The following is a 17,338-nucleotide window of genomic DNA, read 5'->3' as shown; positions in this document are numbered from 1 at the left end:
ACAATTTTTGGCTTAAATTTTCATACACTTTTTGGAAATTTTTATGGAGTTTAAAATTCAAAATTTCGTGGAAAAATCGAAGAGACCTGTAAATTTCAATTCTATTTTTCCCTGAAAATGAATAGGACAGTGACACTGAATGCAATTTAGAGGGGAACAAAAATTATGGAATTTTAGATTTCACTAAGAATTCTATGTAATTTGACACTAAATATTCATTTTAGATTGGAAATTCGAATAAATTAAGGAATTCTCGTCTTTATGCTGCTTAAAATTCTGTAATTTTACTGAATTTTCCGTGAAACCTGAAATTTAATTTTTTTTTGCCCTAAATCGTATTCAGTGTCACCTGTCCATGAAATTTCATTTTTTATAACAGTGCTGCAATAGTATGAGATTTCATATGGAGACATTTTTGCGAATGTCAGAATCTCGGTTTGATCAGTGGAATTAAATTATTCCTGTGGGAGCATTGATTTTTATATGATGACAATTTTAAGCGAGGAACCTCATTGGAGAACCCCACGCACACTGCAGGCTTTTAAAATCCTCTCCTAAATTTGAGAAAAATCGAGGGAAAATTCTTTATTCCGTTAATTTTGAATAATTAATGACGAATGCATAAAAATGAGTGTTAGTTTTTTAGTTTTTATTTTAGTTCTTTAGTTTTAGTTTTGCAGTTTTATCGATGCGGACGATCAACTCCTACCAGACCAATTTTTATTTACAGGCCAAAATTTTATCACGATCTTCCGAAGACTCTAATCTCCCGAAAAAATTGATAGATTTTTCTGGCGATACCGTTATTAAAATCGGTGAAATCGGCTCGACCCTCGAGACGCGAGAAAAACGTTCGAGATTCGCCCGATAACAAAAGACTGAACAAACATCAAGTGACTAAATAATCCACAGACAAACATTTCGATGAATATTTGTTCAGTGTACTTTTTAAATTCCCCCTGAATCCCTGCACCCCGATTTCCTCAATTCAATTTGACTCAGTAAAATTTTAATGCTCTTCTCGTTCTATATTATTGGCAAGAGTCCACCGGTGAATGCTGGATGACATGGAGTTTGAACGTTGTCAAACTTATCGAAGAAGTATAATAATTTTTCGTGTACGAGCCACGCGACAGTTCTCCCTTCACGAATGATGAATTATTTGTTCCGCAGATGAGAGTGACGATGCAACTGGGACGAATTGCACTAGTGTCAAGAGTGGATCGGACATTCAATTGACAGGTTTGCATAATTCCGCTCCACCCATTCATTTCAATTAGCGCAATCAGGCTAATTAATCTAATTAATAAAATGGGATCGTGTCCGCTGCTGCGTTTTGGCGGTGCAGCGCTCGACGGGAAATTGGACTGGGCGGGGGAGCGATGCAATGTGGTGAAAAATTGTCTGGATTATTACGCAATGCTGTACCAGAGCGCGGGCCCCACCTCCATGGACATGACCATGGAGATACCCTACGTGGTGTCTCCCAGATCGAGCCAGGTCGATAGCCCCAGAATTCCAATAATCCCCATGATCGAGGAGATTCGATTCATCGAGAAGATTGGGGCGAATGAAGCCAATGAGAATGAGCAAATTGGTGGGTTATCTCAGTCATACTTGAAATTCAATTTTTTTAACTATTATTTTACGAATAATAGTTAATATTTAACATACATTTAAATTAAGTTGGATTTAAATAAATTTAAAATAAATATTAACTGTTAAAATGCCAAAATAGTTGACATTTTATTTTATTATCGAGTGATTGTAATGGGAAATGTCAACGAAATTCTGTTCAATTTTTATTGGGAGTCTGTAAGAATTTTATTTTAAAATCCCAGTCGTTTTTTGCGTCAACTTTGTTGAGAGATATTTCATAGAAAAAACTCAATAGATTTTGATTTCTCTATTTAATTTATTGGGCATAAATTTTCCAAGTTTTTTCCGAAGTATTTTTATTCTTTTCTCGTATAACATCTAAGGGGAAAAAATTAGAAAATGCGGGCTCAAGGATTCTTAGAGAAAAAATCTCAATTGAGCGAATTACATAGAAAAATCAACATTTATAATTTTTTTCCGTAAACAGTTTCTATTTGAAAGCGCACGGGAGAGTTGCATAATTTTTAATAGGATTGGCGCAAAAAACCAACAATTTTTCAATTAAATTGTTATTTTACATTCGGTTTTTTTATTTTTTTTCCATACGTGAATTTAATTTTAATTTAAATTCAAGTTCACTTGAAGAAGTCAATTTGTAAAATCAATAAATTATTAAACAATTATTATTATTAATTATGAAATAATAATAATTATTATTTTATTGATTTAATTTATTAAATCCATAAATTTAAAGTCAGATGTCTTTATAAAAATGAATGAATGAAGGAATGAATCAATCAATCAATTAATCAGTTAATCATGGAATGAATGATTGAATAAATGAGACAACCATTGGATGTCAACTCCCTTTCATTTCAGAAAAAGACTTCCCCGATTCTCCAAAACCTCCGAAACTAGCGTCAACCATTGCCCTCGAACTGAATAAGTCATCAGTTCAATTAATTCCAAACACCTGGAGTGAAAAATCCCTGCGACACGTTTTCTCAATTAGCAACAATCAATTTTTTGATCCCTCAAATCCTGAGATTATAGAAACGCTCCCTCGAGAGCCGGAGATTGTTTTAAAATTGACTGAGAGACGAGAGAAATCCGCTCGCGATGAAGTATTGAAACCCCGAGAATTATATTCCGTGGTGCAAAGTAAAAAACCTGTATCATCGAGACAGGATGAGTCCCCTCACAGATTGATGAAGAAGAAGAGGAGGAAGATGAAGTTGAAGAGGTCTAATTCAAAAAGCACTACTGCAAGTAAACATGTGGCTAATTTATCGGAGACTAGGCATGTTCGGAGGGTCAAACGTCGAGGTAAAGTCATCAAAACGGCCTTAAATGTATTTAATAGCTAAATTTTTGGCTTCAATTTGCAAAAAAATTGATATAATTGAGGGAAAATTAAAATTCAGCAGCGAAGCGGTAAATGTTTTACTGAATATCTCGAAACCCAGCGGAGATAGCAAAATTGTTGTCATGACCTTTTTTGTCGGGCTCAATTCCCTCTACAAAAAAGGTCTTCACAAAAATTCCGCTATCTCCCTTAATTAAGCTGATTTGGACCGTTTTATCGCCTTGCTACTGAATTATTTTTAAGAAAGAGTTGAAATGAATCATTCACGCGTTCGTCAACAAGTGCAGAATGTAAAAATTAATTGCAGTGCACAAAGTTGAAGAGCCCCAGCCTCTCCCGAACGATTCCCACGAGAAACCGCAATCTCCGCGGAAAAAACTTATGAATAAAAATGAACAAGAAGTGGTGGAAATTTATCACAATGCTGCTGTTCAGAGTGTTCAGAGTATTTCTGAGGCGTCCGTTAAACAACAGCTGAAGATTCCGCCAGAGAGACCACTCAAAGATGCCTCTAAGAACATAAAAAACAGGATTAATCAGACGAAAGCGTCAGAACTGAAGGCCAAACCCATTTTAATCGTTAAAAATCAAGAGGAAAAAGCGCCTGTGGCCAATGATCAAGCGGCGATTATCAGGTTTTCTTAAATTCAGGAGAAGAAATTAACATTTTTTACACTGACAAAGATATTTATAATTTACGAAACGAATTCATCAATTAATCCATGAATTAACTCGTTAATTTATGATTTCAATTGACTAATTAATCAATTAATTAGTCAATTAATGATTAATCTAGTATTCAGACATTGCAGAAGGGCAAAATGCTCCCCTCATGAACATGAAAAATAAGATAACTTCGTAAACATTCAGATTCGTAATGAAGTTTTCCGGAACGCGTCTCAGCCCATCGCCGAGTTTTCGCGGAATATCTTCGAATTTAAGGCAGATAACGAAATTTTCGTAATTACCTTTTTTGTAGCCCCTAATTAGCTCTACAAAAAAGGTCATGACAAACATTTGGCCATCTCCCTTGGGTTTCGAGATATTTACTGAAAACTGACCAATAGTCAGAATCGACTTTCACCGTTTTACCGCTTTGCTCTGAATTAGATGAATGAATGAATAAATAATTCCGTCATGATGAACAGGAAACGGGAGGGGGAATTACGGGTGAAAGATCCCCCCGAGGAGTTCCACCCCCAGCCCGTCAGGACGTGGTACAACTCATACGGTCAGCCGAATTATCAGCAGCCAACATTCTCCTCCAGACTGAAATGCGTCAACAGATGCTACCTGACGGCTAGGTTCAACCTGAGGAACATTCCGTTCGTCGTGGGAACCTCGATCACCCCCAGTCACAACATAGGGTTGAATATTCAGCAGGTTTTGAGTCTCATGAAGAGCAAGCAGCCGGGGCTGGCCACCGAGATGCGACCGTTTTTCATTAAGAAAATGGGGAAGGAACTCCATCCGTTTGATTTTACGGTGGAAAACGAGGCTGAGGATTCTTCTGGCCGAGAACATGTGGAGGGAGCGGGTAAAACTGGACTGAAGGAGGTGCCGGGGGGAGGGGACTCATTGATGCAGATGAAATCAGTAATGAAAATAATTCCCTATTCTCAATTGAATAGATAACAACATGAAATGTGAATTTCTGTGCAAATTTAGCTCGAGGGTCGACATTTCAGGCCAGACTTTCCTCGAAGGGCAGGATTTTAATCGACATTTTCCGCGCAGTTCACGATTTCACTCTAGATTTTCCTTGAGGGTCAAGGTTTCAGTCCGGATTTTCGTCGAGGGTCAAGGTTTCAGTCCAGACTTTCCTCGAAGGTCAAAATTTCAATCGAGATTTTCCTCAGGGTCATGATTTCAGTCTAGAGTTTATTTGAGAATCCAGATGTTGATCCAGTTTTCCCTCGAGGGTCAAGATTTCAGCCCAAATTTAGCTCTAGAGTCAAAATTTCGGTCTAAACTTTCCTCGAAGATCAAGATTTTAGGCCAAATTTTCCTTGAGGGTCAAGGATTCAGTCGAGATTTTCCTCGAGGGTCAAGATTTCCGTCCAGTTTTTCCTCGAGGGTCAAGATTTCATCAAAATTTTTTGTTGAAAAATTTATGTCACTAAAATAAATCTTTCCTCATGAGTGCAAAATTACGAAATCATGAGAAATTCAACTCGCTCCTCTAATCTTCAGAATAATCTTCAGGCCGATGTGAAACACGTTGAGAGCCGTCTCCCAAGGTGCTCAGGAATAACCAGCAACTCATCAGAAATCAGAAACGTTCTCATGCGACTGCATTACAAATTCGAAGAGATGCAAACGTAATTTCACCATCCCCTCCCCCCTAATTACCAAGCTGAATGAATAACCCCTCGTTTAATCCTCAGAAAATACGAGAAACTCCAGGAGCAATCGACGAAATCGAAGGACGCAGCCCTCCACAAGGAGCTACGAGAGCTGGAAGATGAGCTCAATGCAAAAGAGAGTGAAATCAGTGCTGTGGTCGGTTTGTACAACGAGGTAAAAATTCAAAAATCAAATGCAGAATTAGAAAGAGATTGCACTGAGAGAAATTTCAATGGTAATTTCAACTGCAAGGGAATTGTCAAAAAAATTATAGTTACGGTAACAATAAACATTGTAGATTCAACTATTACATTAAAGGGAAAATGACATCATAATGTTGATGACATTATGTTGATGACATTGTCACTGTAAATATAATTTCTTTGGCAATTCCCTTGTAGTTAAAATTACCATTGAAATTGTTCTCAGTGTGGGCTTTGTAAAATTATGCTGAATGCCTGAATCCCTCGAAGGTAATGGCCCTGAAGTCACAGATACATGGTGCATATCACCAGAAGAATAGCCTGCTCTGCATGGCTGAAGACTACTCCGAAAGAATTTCCCAGAGGTTCTACCCGAATTACCAGAGACCCAGGACATCATCATGTGGCGTGAAAACCCCCTCAACATCCACGAGATTGACTGGTTTGCTTCGACAAATCCAGTCGTTCCAGCAGCAACTCATATCTTCATGAATAATCTCTGAATGAAATAAAACAACGTTTAATTTAACGTTTTAACACCGTTTAAATATAACATTAAAAAATGAGAATTCACGAAACGAAACGAAAAATTCACATGAATAGGTGAATCGCCCAGTGGCCGAACGAATTGAAAAATGTTGGGTTTGTTAAATTAAACTTTTTCCTTTGCAAAATAAAATAGAATGGGAAGGAAATCAAGGAGAATCATGTTCGTTCAACTACTGAATAGTTTGACGTGTAAATAAAAGATGGAATGAAGAATAAAGGGAACATTAGTCCAAAATTCATGACATTAATTACCCAAAACTCCAATAATCAAAACCCAATGATCTCCAAGTGCAGATGATTTATTTCATCCTCGCTCATATAGAATATATAGTTTATGTATAAGATGTTTACATATATTTTTATATACATTTATCCAACACATATGTATAACAACGAGCAAACATCGTCAATATTTATTTTCTCCCACGATTAATCTCGTGTCGAAGGTGATAATGATTCAGCAGTCGTGGGAGACATTCAAGATCTACATTCCATTTTCCGGGTTCTCTTTTAATGTTTAATTATCAGTTAATCTATGTATTATTATCCATCAATGACTGTGGGTTATTAAGTAATCTCCGTCGTCTACTGGAGCTCCAATAGCAGAGAGAATCTGCGCTGAGTTCTAGATATGTCGAATTAATAAATTCAATAAAAAATCTGTCATTACTCGTAACTTATATTTTCTCATCTGAAGAAAAAAACATTTCAACTCTCTGCCTACAACTACCGAACTTCGACAAAACTATATTATCATTCAATCTTATGATATAAAATTTATAAGCCTAAACCACTAGAATTCTCAACTGCAACGAGCTATTTCGTGTTCAATTAATGTTTTTTTAATTCGCATTCTGACGAAATCAATACAGGATTATCTGTGACGTTACATACAAAAGTTTAATGAATATTTTAAACGTTTTTCAGCTATTCTCTTAACTTTTTCGATAAAAATTACTGCTGTTGCTTGTATTACTCATAGAGAGAATTATTTTCGTACAAAAAACTCCTCATAAATTTCACCACATTACCTCCTCCCTGCGACAAAAATTTATCCAACACGTGCCAAGTGGTTTATCACAGACTAAAAGATGCTTTGGTATAGATTAAGAAACAATAGGAGCCACAAAATAAAAAATAACATCTCAAAATGTCGTAACATATTTTCACTTTGATCACGAAAAAAGGCCCTCGTGGCAATCGCAATGTGTTGCGCTTATTTTGGTTCCTCTATATCAATTAATCAATCATTAATAATAATAATTAATAGGAGTCAACGCGTAATAATATATCTTCATAGATAATATTCAGATTGCAGCATTGAAAAATAATCTCTCTCTTCTCTAATTTTTAATTAGACTCTAGGTCACATGCACTAATCTCCAAGCTCACGAATTTTTAATGAATAATGGGGATTTGTCTCCCCAATTTCGATATTGTCGTAATAAATAAACAAATGGCATGTTTAAATAATGAAAATTAGAGGAGTAATCAGCGAGAATTAACGAGATAATGGGAGAAATTGAATGTTTGGTAGTGAATTGGTAAAACGTGATAGGATTCATTGATGAGATAATGATTTTGGGAAAAAAATCGAAGGATTTTTTACGATTATTTCCCCTCAAATGATTCACTAGTGAGAACATTTAATATTCATCAGGTCAAATTCGAAAAATGCACTTGTTCTCATAAATTCGTCTGATCATTTACTTGAACGTGAAATTAACTTGTTACCAAGTGATTTTGGGAGAAAAAATCAAGGATTTTTTGTGAAATTCTCCCCTAAAGTGCATTCTCAAATATGAAACTATCCTCTTACTGAATGATTTCAGGGGAAAACTCCGAATTCTCTTGACATTTTCTTCTAAAATCCCTCATCAACGAGATAATCTCCCATTCACCAAGATGTATAAACCTGTAAATTTCCTCTCACGTTTTACCACATCCCCACCTCCACGAATTAGGCAGTTTTGGCGAGTAGAGCGTCGATTAGTCTGAGTTTGGCCTTAGTCTGTTTATAAGACTCATAAACAGTTTGTACATGAGGGCCCCTGTCCTCCCTCTGCATTCTGCGTCCAGCGCGTGCTTCAAACTGTGCCTCCAGTTCCTTGAGAGCCCTCCTCAGCCTCTTCTTCTCCTCCCGCATGACCCTCTGCTGGGCCACCAAGTCCTCCTGAGGCATGGCGTGCAGGCTCTCCCCAATGCCCCCCCTACTGCCCTCACTGCTGCTGTGCTGGCTATCGCTGTCCGTTGGCAACTGGTCGGGAGTGTCAATGCAATCCAGAATGCCCCGATGAGACATGTCAGGCTCACTGGCTCTCCTGTCGCAGTCCCCAGAGTTCCCAGGCAACGAAGACGACGTGAAGTCCATCGCCTCGTGCTCCAGGATCGTCGCCAGCTCTGATATACTGTCTTTATTCTTGCTTGATCCAGCTCTGATCAGCAATCTCTTCAAGGATCGATATCTGAGGAACAGGAAAATATTTATTAATATTTATTATTTAGTCTCAACATCGACTAAATCAGATAAATCATAAATATTATTTTTCATGTTTCTGTTCACTTGTTTAAATTAGAGGAAATATCCCCAGTCAAGAGAGAAGATAATAGCAATTTCGAGCATTTCAAAAGAAATTCACAAACATTCATATAAGAAAGTCATTGCAAACGACAATCACATATTCTTGACGGCTTAAACCACTCGATATTACATATTTTATTTTTTAAAACTGTGACAAATCATCAGGAAAATTGTCGAAAGACGTATCATTTATCACTGTCAAACCTTGAATCGATTTTTATAACTGTAAAGTCAGATGGATTAATTTTGGGTTGATAATTTCACCCAACGCCCACCAATACTCATTTTAAATTAAAAAAATGTTAACCGCTCACACAGATTCATTGAAAAACTCCACCATCAGGCCATTACTCCGTCATCACACCATTCTTACGTAAATAAAAAACCATCTGCATTTTAACGCCAGCGTTTCAAGAATTAAACACTCTCCTATCATTTTAATGCGATTTAATTTCACCTATATGCCATAATAATATATGATATTGCAATGCACCTATCAATGCATCAAATATTTTTCATCTTTAAAACCATCAGAACACAGTGTGAAAAAAATCCTTGTGAAAATAGAGTGACAACATTATTTATTAATTTCTTCGACTTGCCATCGGTTTCCTTACCCGTCATCAATGGCTTATTCGTCGTCTAAAGAAGTCTGTCTCACCTGTCGTAAAGATCTCGCACCATGGCCCTGTCCTCCTTGGCCACAGGCCTCCCAAAAGCCCCCTCAATATGCAAAAGTGCCTTTTGCACCGCAGTCTTCTCGTCCAGCAGCTGCTCGTACGACATCTCCTCCATGTTATCAGGCCTGTCGTACTTGACCCTCTTCTCACTCAGCTTCCTCTCCACCTCCTTCACCATGTCCTCCATCAACGTCGCCCTGGACTTGAACTCCTGACTGTTGTTATTGTTCACAGGAGAATTCTCCTGATTCCTTCCATTCAGGCTGGAGGACTTGGTCAGTTTGACGTTGGCTCTCAGTGCACTTATGGGGTCCTCCTTCAACAATTTATACTCCTTTCGGAGTTTATTGAGTTCTCCACACAGTCTCTTGATGTCCCGATTGCTCATCTTGTCGGAGTGAGTGGGACGATACCCAAAATTCTCCTCGAACTCGTCCTCGTACTTCTTTATTTTCTTCTTGAGACCGTTTATGTGCTTCGTGAGGGTCTTCAGACCCAGTTCCGAGGGGCTGGGGATCGTTGGGGTCCCGTCCACCTCGGAGTAGAACCTCCGGGGGATCAGCAAGGAGTTCCGGGGGGACAGCATCGACTCCGTGGGCTCTTTCTCGTCCTCGGTGGCCGGCCCACTCTCCGGGTCGGTTTGGCGCATCGTGAAACCCCAGTTCGTGGGGACTGGGTTGTTGGAGTCCTCGTGGTCTAGGGAGCGCGCACGCACCGGCGACGGGGAACGAGAGGGACCACTGCTCAAGAGGTCGAGGAAACTAGGTCCTGAAATTACCAAAATTACTCTGTATTGTGAATACTGACTTTTATTTATTTATTAGGAGTTTTTTGATTATTTGTTATTTTAATTGGTTTAATTTAATTTATTTGATCAAAAAATAGATATATTTTTATTTTTCATGTGATTTTTACCTTTTGTATTTTTTTCTCGCATGTTAAATGTGAATTATTATTGTTTTGTAAATAATTGTTGATTATTTTCTTGTAGAGGTGGAGAAAATAATTTTTTTCTTCTTCATTTTTCGACAATTTGCCATTTTTGTAATTAATTACGTTCATTTCGTTGATATTTCTGATATATAATTCAGAAAAATGCAAAAGATTGATGAAAATAATAGTTTTGATAATAATTTTGTGTCTATATCAGAATTAAAAATGATCATTATGATATTTTTTCAAGATTTTTTACCTTTTGGATATTATTTTTTTAACAATGCGATGATGATTTCCTGTTTTATCGCTTCACAATTAATAATTTCAATCCTGCATTATTAATTTTGTTTTTATAAATAGTTCTATAAAACTCAAGAAGAGAAAAACAATTTTTTTCTTCTTCCTTTTTCCATAACTCTTCATTCCAGCAATTAATTATGGTCATTTAATTAGAATTTTCGTGACATAACTGAGAAAAGAGCGAAAAATAAATGATGAAATTTTTTACCTGTTGTCTCGTCTGCACTGCTATTGTTCTCCGTCGAGGATTCAATGTAAAGCTCTGGAATTAGTTCCTGCTCATTCTCCTTGGTGGAGTTTTGATCGACCTTGAGACCCTTGTGGACTCGCCGTCGACGATTTACCCGGAGACAGCGGGGGGTCAGACTACGGCTGAACCTCTCGGTGCTGCGGAGTCTCTCCACATCGCACTCGAGCCGCTCAGCTGCGAGGAGGATGTCGCAGGGGGAGGGCAAGGGCGAGGGCTTGGAGACTGGTGAGACGTTGGTTCTCTCGTGGAGGGGCAGACCTCCGCATCTCTTGAATGGAAATGAGTGGAAAGTTTTTAGAGGAGTGTTGGGGATTTCGTGAGGTTTTTTCTCGCGATATGACATGTTTTCAATAACATGTCCACTGTTGTTTCAGAGAATTCCGGCATTGAAAAATAATAATTTGATGAGAAAATCGGTGGAAACTGCCAGTTTCTGTTCTAGTTATTTTTATTTTCGTTCTTTTTTCTGTTTTATTTCTGTTCTGTTTTTTTTTTCGTTTTTTCTACATGAAACTCTTCGATTCAGTTGCATCGTCTTTGTCCCTTAAAAACAAATAATTGAACGGGAATTTATTCTTTATTTTTTTAATATTTCCAAATCAAAAAGAGAAAGTGAAATTTCTATGAAGACAGCGATTTTTTTTTTCGTCATACGACATTTTTTCAATAACATTGCCTCTGATATTTCAAGAAATTGAGGCAGTAAAAAATTAAAATTTGGTGAGAAAATCAATGGAAACTTCCAGTTTCTGTTCTAGTTATTTTTATTTTTGTTCTCTTTTCTGTTTTACTTCTGTTGTTTTCTTTCTTCCTTTTCTCAAATTGAAACACTTCGATTCACTTGAATTTTTCGATGAAACTTACAATTCTGCAAGTGTTTTTCCCTTAAAAAGAAATAATTAAACCGAAATTTAATCTTCATTCGTCAAATATTTCCAAATAAAAGAGAAAGGGCGCAATTTCTACGAAAACAAAGACATTCCGAAATTTCTATTCCAAGACAAAGGAGACATGACATGTTTTCACTAATATTTCCACTGATATTTCAGGAAATTTTGGCATGAAAAATGAGAATTTATTCAGAAAATCAATGGCATCTGCCAGTTTCTGTTCTAGTTATTTTTATTTTCGTTCTCTTTTCTGTTTTATTTCTGTTCTGTTGTTTTTCCTCCTTTTCCCAAATTGAAACACTTCGATTCACTAGAATTTTCAGTTGAGACTTGCCATTTTATAGGCCCTTTTCCCTCAAAAAAAATAATTCACCTGGAATTCAACCTGAACTTTTCAAATGTCTCCAAATAAAAAAGAGAGAGCGAAATTTCTATGAGGCCATCGAAAATCCCGCTACATATTTCCCTTCCATTCCAAGAAAAAGACATTCAACAGGAGTTGAACTCTGAGAGAAATCGATTCATCTCGCTTTACCATCTTCACTCGCCATGTCGAAATAGTCTTATTACGGTTTTCCACCGCTGCCGAATGCAGCACATCTCATTAAAATGAGAAAGAGTCTAGTCTTTTATTAGCCTCCAAACCAAGAATGCATTGACTTACCACTCCGTGCCCCATGTCCGCTCCAAGTTGAGGTAAATGCGTTAAAATATGGAGATGTTTATCGCTGTTGAAATCTTCGTGACTATTGACTCTTCGGATCGTTTCTACTGCATTCGAAGTGTTTTTGTCCAAGATTTGTTCCTCACTATTGCTTCTGTGGAATTAACATTATCAATTATATTTTATTTTACTAAAATGAATTCATTATTAATTATTTTATTATTATTATTATTATTATTATTTTCTTATGAATTATTTTTTCCCAATAATTGATTTTTCAATTTTTCAAATTTTTTAATTCTTCTCGTTGTCTCTTATTTTATTATCCATTCACCGTGAATAATACTGAAAAGTCTTATTATATTTAACTGAAGTCTCCAGAGACGAGAATGAAACGAATATTCAACAAATGAATGTTTCGATTAAATCCAACAGACAAAATACGAAATTTATTCATCACCATTGCTTCAGTGAGATAAAATTTAAAAAAATTACCCAATAAATCCACTAAAGTCCTCATCAATTATATTTGACTAAAATGAATTATTATTTTTCCAAATAACTGATTTTCAAATTTTTCAAACTTTTTAATTCTTCTCTTTTTCCCCTATTTTATAATTCACTCACCGCGAATGATACTGAAAAGTCTTGTTATATTTAATTGAAGGCTCTAGAGACGAGAATGAAATTAATATTCAACAAATGAATGGATCGATTAAATCTAAGAGACAAAATCAAAAATTTATTCATCAAATAAATTACCCAATAAATCCACTAAAGCCCTCATCAATTGTATTTGACTAAAATGAATTATTATTTTTCTAAATAACTGATTTTCAAATTTTTCAAATTTTTTAATTCTTCTCTTTTTCCCCTATTTTATAATTCACTCACCGCGAGTGATACTGAAAAATCTCGTTATATTTAATTGAAGGCTCTAGAGACGAGAATGAAACTAATATTCAACAAATGAATGGATCGATTAAATCGAACAGACAAAATCCAAAATTTATTCATCAAATAAATTACCCAATAAATCCACTAAAGCCCTCATCAATTATATTTGACTAAAATGAATTATTATTTTTCTAAATAACTGATTTTCAAATTTTTCAAATTTTTTAATTCTTCTCTTTTTCCCCTATTTTATAATTCACTCACCGCGAATGATACTGAAAAGTCTTGTTATATTTAATTGAAGGCTCTAGAGACGAGAATGAAACTAATATTCAACAAATGAATGGATCGATTAACTCGAACAGACAAAATCCAAAATTTATTCATCAAATAAATTACCCAATAAATCCACTAAAGCCCTCATCAATTATATTTGACTAAAATGAATTATTATTTTTCCAAATAACTGATTTTCAAATTTTTTAATTCTTCTCTTTTTCCCCTATTTTATAATTCACTCACCGCGAGTAATACTGAAAAGTCTTATTATATTTAACTGAAGGCCCCAGAGACGAGAATGAAACGAATATTCAACAAATGAATGGATCGATTAAAACCAATAGACAATTACCTGATGAGTTTTCTCTCTTGGCAACAGGACTCGCAGTGTTCCTTTCGCTTGCGCGGTTTCAGCGCGCAATGCAAGTTATCCCCCGTCTGCTCGGAAACCTCGTTCTGCTCCTTGGTATCCTTGCTGTCCCTATTATCGTTCGCAACGACAGTCGAATAACTTCCCGAATCCTTGACACTGAAAGTAAAAAACATTTCCACTGTGTTATGTTGATTGAGTTATCCAATCGCCTGGAACATTCCAGTTGATTCACGAACAGCCATATCATGTGAAATAAGGGAGAGACTGTGGATCGGCGGAATCGGTCACGTTTTATTCGTCATTCACTCGTGGTTTTAATCGTCGCCGCTTGATCCAATAAAAATTGTTAGAAGTGTAAACACACTTATTCCGACTTAGTTTGAGGGGAAGGGTTTTGCAGAGTTCGATAGGAGAGAGTCATTGCCGAACGATTGAGCCCTATTTCGCGTGGATTGATTAATTAATTGAAAATAATTTTGTACTCTGTTAGAAATTTTTTGAAATTTTGATGGAAGATATTATAGCAAATCTCATGAGAGTGACAGTGAATTCGGTAGCGAAGTGGTAAGAGATGAGTGCATTTTTTTCCAAATTCGTAATTGTTATTACCATTTGAAAATTAATATTTCATTGTGATTCATGCAAAAAAAATGTTGTTTTAATGCACTTATCGCCTTTTACGTCTTCGCTACTGAATTGGATTTAGGGAAAAAATGGTTATGACATTTCAAGTTTTAAGTAGATTTCACGGAAATTTCAGAACTTGATTGAATTTTCAGTGGAACATGGATATTCAGAAACAAAATGACGTGAATTTCGAATTTTTTCCTGAATTTCCCTGATTTTTCTGAATTTTCAGAGAATAATTGAACTGAGAAATCAAATATTTTATTGAGTTGTAGATCATTTCAACAGAAAACCAATGGAATATTTGATTTTTCAATGACAAGATTTCTTAAAATTTTGAGGAATTTTGTAATTGAAAATTCAAGATTATATGTCAAAATCAATAAAAAATGTGAATTTCTGATAAATTATTCCATGAAAATTGATAGAAATGAAGAAAATTCAGGAAATTATTATTTAATGTTCATTCCTTCCTCGGGAATTTTTGTTTTTCTGCTGTTTAAAAATTTGGAATCCCATTGAACTTGTGGCTGAAATTTTAAAAAAATCTCGTCATTGAAAATTCAAGATTTTATGAAAATTAAAATGACTGCAAACTGTAAATTTTAGTTAAATAATTCCATAAGAATTTAAAGAAATGAAAAAGTTCAGGTAAATGTATTCTTGATTTTTAATGACGAGAAAATTCAAGTAAATTGGGAAATTCGTGTTTTTCTGGATTGAATTCATGTTTATCTGCATTAAATATCCACTGAAATTCATCATTCTTCCCCCAGAATCTAATTCAATATCCTCCCCAAAAATTCCTCCTCAAAGCTCACAGTCAACCCCATTTTTTTGCGAATTCCATCCAACAATTGTCTCCAATTATCACCAAATTTATATCGCCCGAGTGGAATAAAAATCGTTCTCCGCCTTCCCCCGATGTTCCCATTTTTAAAAACGCCCTAAAATTCCTTCCCACTCAATTCTCCAAAGCAAAAAAATGTCACTCTCAGAACCGTTCGCCAACTCTCGTCCCAGAAAAAGTCAATCACGCGCTGAATAATAGACCACAACAACGTAAAGACACCAGCAAAATCGAATTATCAAGGTGAAATTCCGCCGCTTACGTAACAATTCCCTCGTAAACTGAAAACAGGATCAATGACCGAGCAAATCCCAATTGTCTGCGTAATCGTGAAAAATTAACTCAGCAGCGAAGTGGTAAAACGGTTCAAGTCGACTCATCTCGCAGTTGAGATTTTGCGGAATATTTCCGAATCTAAGGGAGATATCGAAATTTTGGCAATTACATTTGTTGTAGCACTCAACCGGCTCTACAAAAAAGGTCATAACACAAATTTTGCCATCTCCCTTAGATTCCGAGATATTCACTGAAAACTGGTCAACAGTAGAAATTCACTTGTCCCATTTTACCACTTCGCTACTGAACTGTTCCCAAATGTTACTACACTACACCGAAAGAAAAACAAACACGTTGTCAAACAAGTCTTGTTGAGGCCAACAAAATCGCAAGTTGAAAATTGCCAAAAAAGAATTTGTTTGTTTCGAATTTGAAAGTCTCAAACATGAATAATTGCTCTGCCTTCGACAGCAACAAAATATTTGCCTCAAAAGGCGGATAATTCACACCAGACGGTGCCTTTTCAGGATGAAAATATCTCATACAGAGGACAATCTATCAACAAATATTTTCTCCCCAAGTTACAAGACTCCTATCATATCATTATTATTGTTTCATTTAAGGGTTCATTTCTTGTCTGTGATTATTCGACAGTCGAAATGAAAAACTACAGTCCCTCGGTCCGCATAAAACAAAGATTTTTCGGGAGCAAAATACGTATGGGAGTATCGAATAACGAAGGAGTAGTGCTAGAAATGCTATTTCTTTCCCGTGCAGAGAATCCAATTTTTTTTTAACTACTAAATCGATTTTTGCGACAAAAATTTTCCACTCCGGCGCGCTCTCTGCATGTTTGGCGCAAAAAAATTCTTTTTCGATAATTTTCAAAAAACTATTTTCTCGGCACAAGTAAAACTTGTTTGAGAACATTGTCGTTTTTCTCTCAAAAATATCTCATACAGAGGACAATTTATCAACAAATATTTTATCCCCAAGTTACAAGACTCCTATCATATCATTATTATTGTTTCATTTAGGGGTTCATTTCTTGTCAGTGATTATTCGACAGTCGAAATGAAAAACTGCAGTCCCTCGGTCCGCATAAAACAAAGATTTTTCGGGAGCAAAATACGTATGGGAGTATCGAATAACGAAGGAGTAGTGCTAGAAATGCTATTTCTTTCCCGTGCAGAGAATCCAATTTTTTTTTAACTACTAAATCGATTTTTGCGACAAAAATTTTCCACTCCGGCGCGCTCTCTGCATGTTTGGCGCAAAAAAATTCTTTTTCGATAATTTTCAAAAAACTATTTTCTCGGCACAAGTAAAACTTGTTTGAGAACATTGTCGTTTTTCTCTCAAAAATATCTCATACAGAGGACAATTTATCAACAAATATTTTATCCTTTGAGGCAAATATTTTGTTGCTGTCGAAGGCAGAGCAATTATTCATGTTTGAGACTTTCAAATTCGAAACAAACAAATTCTTTTTTGGCAATTTTCAACTTGCGATTTTGTTGGCCTCAACAAGACTTGTTTGACAACGTGTTTGTTTTTCTTTCGGTGTAGTGTAGTAACATTTGGGAACAGTTCAGTAGCGAAGTGGTAAAATGGGACAAGTGAATTTCGACTGTTGACCAGTTTTCAGTGAATATCTCGGAATCTAAGGGAG

The 17,338-nt window shown here is 36.0% G+C and overlaps 2 protein-coding genes across 5 annotated transcripts in view; one reads left to right on the top strand and one right to left on the bottom strand.

Moving 5' to 3' along the window:
- Positions 1-338: 338 nt before the first annotated feature.
- LOC107041909 lies at positions 339-6,360 on the top strand. The gene is made up of 9 exons (XM_029126400.1): positions 339-1,101; positions 1,174-1,242; positions 1,349-1,597; positions 2,479-2,925; positions 3,273-3,600; positions 4,114-4,561; positions 5,159-5,286; positions 5,353-5,485; positions 5,785-6,360. The coding sequence occupies exons 1-9, from the start codon at positions 1,056-1,058 to the stop codon at positions 6,004-6,006; spliced, it is 2,070 nt and encodes a 689-aa protein (XP_028982233.1). The 5' UTR covers positions 339-1,055; the 3' UTR covers positions 6,007-6,360.
- Positions 6,347-17,338, bottom strand: part of LOC107041878 (protein FAM13A) — a 24,421-nt gene continuing 13,429 nt past the window's right edge. For all 4 annotated transcript variants that reach the window (XM_015262686.1, XM_015262701.1, XM_015262698.1 and 1 more), the window contains 5 exons: positions 13,893-14,069; positions 12,365-12,518; positions 10,769-11,078; positions 9,306-10,092; positions 6,347-8,528 (listed from right to left, as the gene is read on the bottom strand). In XM_015262686.1, the coding sequence (XP_015118172.1) occupies positions 8,024-8,528; positions 9,306-10,092; positions 10,769-11,078; positions 12,365-12,518; positions 13,893-14,069 (1,933 nt within the window). In that variant the 3' untranslated portion in view covers positions 6,347-8,023. The remainder of the gene's footprint in view (positions 8,529-9,305; positions 10,093-10,768; positions 11,079-12,364; positions 12,519-13,892; positions 14,070-17,338) is intronic.

The sequence above is a fragment of the Diachasma alloeum genome, unplaced genomic scaffold (assembly GCF_001412515.2).
Source record: "Diachasma alloeum isolate Michigan unplaced genomic scaffold, Dall2.0 Dall_scaffold_00179, whole genome shotgun sequence".
NCBI classification, from domain to species: domain Eukaryota; kingdom Metazoa; phylum Arthropoda; class Insecta; order Hymenoptera; family Braconidae; genus Diachasma; species Diachasma alloeum.
The sequence above is the reverse complement of the archived record's forward strand: the minus strand, read 5'-3'. Positions and strand labels throughout refer to the sequence as shown.

Coding starts and splice junctions, on each gene's coding strand:
- LOC107041909 (XM_029126400.1), top strand. CDS start 1,056: ATGCTGGATGACATGGAGTTTGAACGTTGTCAAACTTATCGAAGAA. Junction 1,243..1,348: donor ATCGGACATTCAATTGACAG/GTTTGCATAATT, acceptor TTGGCGGTGCAG/CGCTCGACGGGAAATTGGAC. Junction 2,926..3,272: donor TCGGAGGGTCAAACGTCGAG/GTAAAGTCATCA, acceptor AATTAATTGCAG/TGCACAAAGTTGAAGAGCCC.